Genomic DNA, 7,893 nt, shown 5'->3' with positions numbered 1-7,893 from the left:
ACTGACCTGGAACTCACTATGTAGCTCAGGCTGGTCTCGAACTCACAGTGATCCTCCTGCCTCAGCCTCCTGAGTGCTGGGATTACAGGCGTGCGCCACAACACCTGGCCCCAACTTTTTTTTTTAAATCAAAGATTAAAGTTAATTCTAACACAAGTATTTTTTTGTATTCACCTTCTTTCAGTATATTGCATATATGTTACTAACAGGATAAGTAGTTATTTTCTTTATGTCAGATAAGATTCCACTGATTATATCATAATTTGTTTATCCATTCCACTGTTGATGGGCACTGGGTTTATTCTACTTTTCTGGCCATTGCAAGTAAAACTGCTATAAGCATTATTACTTAAGGCTTTTGTTGACATACATTCCATTTCTTGAGTAAATACTTAGGAGTAAGACTGCTGGGTAAGTAAGACGAGAGGCATATGTTTGCCAAATATTTTTTTTCTTTCTTTCTTCCTTTTTTTTTTTTGTACCAGGGATCAAACTCAGGCCCTCGCTGGAACCACTGAGCCAAATCCCTGGCCCAGCCAAATCCCTTCAAAGAATGGACCATTTTACCCCATGCCAGCCATGTCTGAGAGATCTGGTGGCTCTCCATCTTCATCAACATTTAGCTACCAGGCTTTCAAATTTTAGTCGCTACAGAGGCCATATAGAGATTTCTTGGGTTTTAACGTATATTTCCTCCTGCTAACTAACAGTGTTAGTTAGCATTTTTCATGTACCACTGGTCACCACTTATGTATGCTCACTTGTGAAATACCTGCTAAAACCTTTAAGCTTGGGGTGGGGGATCACCTGAGTTGTTTTATTACTGAACTGTAGCATTTTTTTTTTCTTTTTTGTACTGGGGAATTGCACTTAGGACCTTGCGCTTGTGAGGCAGGTGCGGTGCCACTGAGCTAAATCCAAATCCCCAACCAACCCTGTAGAAGTTTTTTATTTTGTACACCAATCCTTTGTCAGATATATTTACCTTGTGATTATTTTCTCCTTGGCTTGCCTCTTTATTTTCTTTAGGGTTCCTTTTTTTCCTGAGACAGGGTCTCATTAATTCGCTAAGCTGCCCAAGCTGGGTTCAAACTTTCAATCCTCTGGCCTCAGCTTCCCTGAGTGAAGGGTTATCTTTTAATAGGCAAAAGTTTCAAATTTTGATGAAGTTTAAGTTGAGAATTTTACGTGTTTTTTTTTGTTTCTTATTCACGAAATCTGTTCCTACCCAAGCATCTAAAAGGTACAGTCCTAGATTTTCATTTAGAAAATTCATAATTTTATTTTTCACATTTAGGCTTATGGACCACCACAAATATGTTTACAGTACGAGGTGAGGATCAATGCCCCTAATTTTTCCATATGAATATCTAATTTTACTAACAGAATTTGTTTTTAAAAAGATTCTTTTAATTGGACTGTTTTTTTTGTTTTTTTTTTGGTATCAGGGATCAAACTCTGGTCTTTGTGGTTGTGAGGCAGATGGAAGAACCACTGAGCTAAATCCCTGGCCCTCACTGTTACCTCTGTCAAAAGGTGGCTCTACTCTGTTCCATTTGTCCATATCAATTCTTATACCTCATTATCCTAATATAAATTTGTAAATCTGGAAGTCCTCATTATGTTGTTTCATTTCATTGCAAAAATATAGCTGTAATACCCTTATTTGATAATTCTATCATCTGTCACTTGGGTGTCTTTTTGACTGATCTTTCTCATGGTTGAGTCAAATTTTCCTGCTCCTAGTAGTACTTTTTTTAATTGGATAACAAACATAAATGTTGAATTGAATGTTTAGATTTCACTGTCTTCCTTAAAGAGTGTGAGGTTGTGTTCTAGATTGTTTATAAATTTTTTGATGTTTTATTTTATTGGAGTTTGTCTTCTTTAAAGAATACAGGGCTAGGACTGGAGCCTTAGCTCAGTGGTAACCACTTGCCTTGCAAGTGCAAGGTCCTGAATTCAATCCCCGGTACCAAACAAAAAGAAAAACTAAAGAATACAGGGCTTTGTTCTGGCATATGAATTACTTGCATATAGCTTGATCTTTTGGAGTTTAGCAGGTCTATTACAAAGGGTTCTAGAACAGTTAGGAATATTTTATGTTAAGGTAATTTAGCTCTGCTGCTAAAGTATTAAACCTTTGTTGACTTCAGTATCAGTGAAGACACTTATCTCAGTTGGTCAAAACTTGAGGTGTACTCCAGCTCTCTGTGAGCTCTAAAAATTAGTCAGCTTATTGCTTCCTGGTAGTTTTCGGCCTAAACTAACATCCATACCTTGCACAAGTGTAATTTAGCATTCAACAAAGACTCAAGGGAATCCCTACACAGACTGCCAGTTTTTATCTATGTAGCTCCTTCCTCTGCAGAATGCTGCCTGGAAATTTTTTGCCACTTTCAGACACTGAACTGTGATTTCTGTCTTTTCAACCTAATGAGACTGTTCTCATCTGGTGCCACTATTTCAAAAGTGTCTTCAAGCAATAGGCCAGAGAGATCACAGAAATCAAATATATTATTTCCCATCTCTCAAGGATCATGGTCTTATGTTGCTGTTGTTTAGTGCTTGAAACATTATTTCATGAAGTCTATCTAGATATTTTAGTGTTTTAACACAGCAAAAAACTAAAACCAAGGCTGGGGATTTAGCTCAGTGGTGCTGCTGCCTGCCTTTTAAGAGTAAGGTCCTGAGTTTGATCTCCAGCACCAAAATAAAATAAAAATAAAATAAATCCAGGCCATCATGACTGAAAGAATTAGAACCTAACTTTTTACTCAATTTATCAGTTATTAGTCTAGTTCATAGCTATATACCATTTTTTTAAATGCATGAATAATATTTCAGAGAATGAAAACTTAAAAATCACTCTTAAATGTTTTAAATAACAAAAATATTTAAACTAGTAACCTTATATATATATATCTTCTTGGCCACATGGACAGATACTTCTGCATTTCTTTCTTCTTTTTTTTTTTGGAGACAGGGTCTCACTAGGTAGTTGAGGCTGACCTGGAACTCACTATGTAGCCCAAGCTGGTCTCAAACTCATAGTGATCGTCCTGCCTCACCCTCCTGAATGCTGGGATTACAGGCGTGCGCCACCATGCCCGGCAAGATACTTCTGCATTTCAATTTTCCTGTCTTTGGATAAGCTTCTGAGATGGCAGATTATGTTTACGTGTCTTTCCTCATTCCCTCTCCTCCTACCTCATACCATGACTGGATCCAAAATGTATAGAAATAGTTTTTAAGTATCGTTGAGTATAAAAATTAAATTCAAGGAAAATATTCTTAGTTATTCTTGCAATATTAATGGCAAATGCTTATCTTCTTACTTTTACAAAGGGTTTTAAACTATTTGACAAAGACTTAGATGAGTTATTCTCATTGTTCCTTATTTTATTAAATCTTGCCTTAAACATTTTTAAATTTTTTTATTTGGCAGTCCTAGAAATCAAGGGTGGGGCCTCCTGCATGCGAGAAAATACTCTACCACTGAGCTAAAGCTCCAGACTTAAATACTCCTATAGCTGTATATTCTCCCAAATCTGTTCTAACATAACAGAATTAGAAGCAAATAATAAAAAGCTATTCTCTTAATATACCACACTCTTTAAAATATGAAATGATATGTACATGTTCTTTAAAAAGGATTGGATTTTTAGTATTTATAATTTGGACTAAAAGTAGTTTAAAATATATTTTAATTTTGAAAAAATTTTTTCGTTTACAAACTCAAGAAAAATAATTCAACCAGTCTAACATGAAAGCATTTTAAACAATCACACATTATTTTATCTTTATTTTTAAAAAACTTTAGCTTATTGGGTCTTACAGTCTTTAAGAATTTAAATATGGATATCAAATTTCTATATTTAAGTATCTTGTTTAAAAAGTTGACAGCTACACACTTAGTAACTGATAAGCTTACACTCCACATGCCATCACTGAAAGCCCTTAAAGCATAACAACCCACTTTAAAATACTACCATCTCTCAGTATCATTGGGGGATTAATTCCAGGACACCTGGAGAATATTAAAATCCTTGGATGTTCAAGTCCCTTATATAAAGTGTAGTATTTGTATAACTTACAAATATCTTTTATATTTTAAATCATCTCTATATTACTTATCATCACTAATATATAACTGTTAAGGTGCATTATTTAGGGAATAATAACAAGGAAAAGTCTATACATGTCCAGTAGAGACACAATTTTTTTTCTGAATATTTTCAATCCAAAATTAGTGAAATCTGAGGAAGTTGAACTCATGGATACGGAATCCACAGAGACAGAAGGCCAAATGTACTCAATTACTCAAAGTAAAACAACTTACATTTTCTTCCACAGCCAAAGTCATTTAGTGTTTTTGTTGTTTCAAGACAGGAACTTGCTATGTGGCCCAGGCTGGACACAAACTCACAGTCCTTCAGCTTCCCAAGTGCTGGGATTACACACATGTGACACCACACCTAGATTTCATTCAGCTTTTAAATAGACCAACTCTGAAAACCGAAAAGAATTACTTTAAAAAGCTCTAACTTCTCACCTGATTGCAAGTATCAGATAATGAGTGTATAGCTTCTGAGAACATACTTGCTGAACCCGTATAAATCCATGCAAGAAATTTAAAGAAGCAGTTTAAACCATTGCTGTGAAAGAAAAAGAATAGCATGTTTGGACTAAAATTTTCCACCAAAAACTTATTTAATTGATTTTATATACTGCTATACTAAATTATATTAAAGGCAAATTAAAAAGAACTTAATAGTTCAGTCAATAAAAGTACAAATTTGAGGGGAAGTGGGAAGGGTAAGGGAAAGGAAAGAAGGGAAATGAAAAAATATGAGAAAACGAAAGTACAAATTTGGAAAATACAGATTATAATACTATGAAGTACTCAAATGAAGAAGCATGCTATATGCAAGCAAATTAGTTAAGTATACTTTGAGAAAGGGTAAGAAAAGAGGGGCTTCTACATTTGGATAAGATAATTTAAAAGGAAAATCTGAAATTTAAGTAGGTGAAAGAGAATATTGCCACTGTCCAGTACAGGACTGTCAAAGGCAGAATTCAGAGCACATCTGTTTGCTATGCCAGGCAGATGCCAGAGCTGAGAGCAAACCTAGACCAAAAAGGTTCTCTCAGAGAAAACTGTTTAGATCCAGTGCTGATCAGCATGACGGATCCCCGGTGCTATGCTGGTCACTTGCCATGTTACAATATAGCTCTCTTAACCAATATTAACACCCCTTCTACGGATAAGGAAACTATGCCTTACAGCTCCTCCTTTCCCTCCCCAACTGCAGTAACTGCAGTAATTTCTTAAAAAAAAATCTATTCTCAGTTTTCTTCACTCTGTACTAACTGCCATCCATTAAACAACACCTTCTGCCTTTAATACCCTATTAGACTTATTACTACCACCAACTATGCTTTGTTACTAAATTCTTGTAAACACTGGCAGGCATGGTGTCATAAGCCTGTAACTCCAACACACTGATAGGCTGAGTCAGGCGAAGGGCAACTTCAAGCTCAGACTGAGGAATTTAGTCAGACACCGTCTCAAACTAAAAATGGGGTGTAGGTCAGTGCAAAGACCCAACTCCCCCAAATGCGCTGGTCAGTGGTAGAGCCTATACATAGCATGTGAGAGGGCCTGTGTTCAAACTTGGAAAAATAAATAAATAAACAAATAAATATAAAAAGAGTAGGGCTGGGGATTTAGGTCAGTGCTGCTGCCACCTGCCTCGCAAGTGCAAGGACCCAAGTTTGATCCCTGTACAAAAATAAATAAATAAATAATAAAAAATAAAAATAAAAAGTTTTACCACTCCAATGAAAATAAGAGGATTTTTCAGGTAGCAACTTCAATATTAACTACATAAAAAATAGAGCACAAGGATAAGTGTCTGTATCCACTCAGACCCTTCCCCTATCACTTTACTGACAATAATACAGACTTTCCAACTGCCTCCTAGCACAATATAAGCCTTTTTTCTTTTTTGGGGGGGGTAACAGCAATTGAATTTGGGTCCTTGTGCTTGCAAGGTAGGTGGTGGAACCACTGAGCTAAATCCCTGGCCCCTATAAGCCTGCAATTCTGCAGCTATCAAATAGTAAATTTATATATTCAGATATGTATAACTAAACAACCTATTTCTATTTTTAAAAGGCTGTTTTTTAATACTTACATGCAAATGGCAACCATCACCACTTTTCCTGGTCCCTTGAAGAACACTGATGCTGTTCTGGAGCGTGGCTGCAAAAAGAAAACAAAAAAACCCTCTAAATTCACTCCCAGAAAAGCTCTGTAGTTGGTGCCTCTGACACACCAGAAATTTCTCCTCTATCAGAATCTCTGAATAAGTAGTCTTACTCTTTAATTCCTTGTCTCCAGAAGGTTCTTTAAAAAGTGAAGAGGGCCGGGGATTTAGCTCAGCGGTTCGGTGGCCTGCCTTGCAAGTGCAATGACCCAAGTTCAATCCCCGGTACCAAAAAAAAAATTAAATAAATAAATAAAAAATAAAAAAATAAAAAGTGAAGAGATTGAAATTGCAAATGAAGATGGTAACTTGTCTAGAACCTTGTTTATTTTGTTGCTTTGTAATTCATGTCCTGCTTACTTCCAAAAACAATCCAAGTTGTCTACAGAAAAACTCATAATAAACTAATAAAAATATATTGACCTGAAATCCACAGACGGTAAACATTTTCCTTTTCTTGAGTAACTTCTTTCTTTTAAAAAGGAACAGCCAGGGCCAGGGATTTAGCTCAGTGGTTCTGCCACCTGCCTCGCAAGCTCAAGGTCCTGAGTTTGATCCCCGATACCAAAAAGCAAAACAAAATAATAAAATAGAACAGCCGAACCCACCAAATTTATTGCTTCAACTTAACTCTTGAGGGTCCTCTCAAGACAGAAGACCTCAAATGAAAGTATTGTGTTTAACTGCAAAACAGACCAAAATAAAGGGAACACAGCAAGTAAAGAAACATTCAGGGGAAATATTTTCCTGAGCTAAATATTTTCCTAAACTAAATCTCCTTTTGTATATTTCTTATTTTTCGGATACTTTTTCCTCTCTTGGTATTCTATCAACTTCCACCACAATCTAAGTTTTTAATGGTTCTCTTCCATGTCTGACTTAGTGTCACTTTTCTATATAAAGCCTTCCCTGATCACCTACACAGAAATAAATACTCTGCTGTCAAATGATTCTGTCATGTCATTTATTCAGAAAATACTTACTATGAAACTACTGGTACAGTTCTAGATGCTACAGTATGACAGTAAGTCAGTCCCTGTCTTCAGAGATCTCATATTCTAGTCCAGTAGGACAGAATAAATCCACAGACAAATGCCTAACATCAGACAGTGATGAACATAATAAAATAAAAGAGCAGAGTATGAGAGAAAAATGAGAGAGAGGGGTAGTGGTGGGGATGGGAAGGGTTATTTCAGCTATTATAGTTATAGAAAGAAGTTCAATGATGAAAAGCAATCATTAAAAGATCTAGAAGAAAAATGTTTGAGGCAGAGTATGGAGCAAGTTCAAAGACTCTAAAACAGAAATAGGCTTGGTTTATACAAAGGGAAAAAATAAGGCTGATGTGGTTAAAGTAGGGAACAAGAGGGCTGGGGATATAGCTTAGTGGTGCCACTGCCTGCTTCGCAAGTGCAAGGTCCTGATTTTGATCCCCAATACCAAAAAAATCTCAGAACAAGAAAAATGACAGGAGAAGAATCTAGGAAGACTATAGAGAACAGACTATAGAGAACAGTTTAAATTTTATTCTGATGGCAAAAAGAAGACATTGGACAATTTTAAGGAGACCCTTGACATAAGTCTTATTTATGTAAAAAAGACAGTTTATGACATGGAGAGA

The 7,893-nt window shown here is 35.9% G+C and overlaps 1 protein-coding gene across 2 annotated transcripts in view; it reads right to left on the bottom strand.

The window, feature by feature from the left end:
* Positions 1–7,893, bottom strand: part of Slc30a9 (solute carrier family 30 member 9) — a 73,144-nt gene that overhangs the window by 28,293 nt on the left and 36,958 nt on the right. For both annotated transcript variants that reach the window (XM_010625159.3, XM_010625158.3), the window contains 2 exons: positions 6,201–6,268; positions 4,556–4,658 (listed from right to left, as the gene is read on the bottom strand). In XM_010625159.3, coding sequence (XP_010623461.1) covers positions 4,556–4,658; positions 6,201–6,268 — 171 coding nt within the window. The remainder of the gene's footprint in view (positions 1–4,555; positions 4,659–6,200; positions 6,269–7,893) is intronic.

Source organism: Fukomys damarensis, unplaced genomic scaffold, assembly GCF_012274545.1.
Source record: "Fukomys damarensis isolate Sample0158 unplaced genomic scaffold, DMR_v1.0_HiC HiC_scaffold_35, whole genome shotgun sequence".
NCBI lineage: Eukaryota > Metazoa > Chordata > Mammalia > Rodentia > Bathyergidae > Fukomys > Fukomys damarensis.
This window is presented reverse-complemented; position numbering and strand designations above follow the sequence as displayed.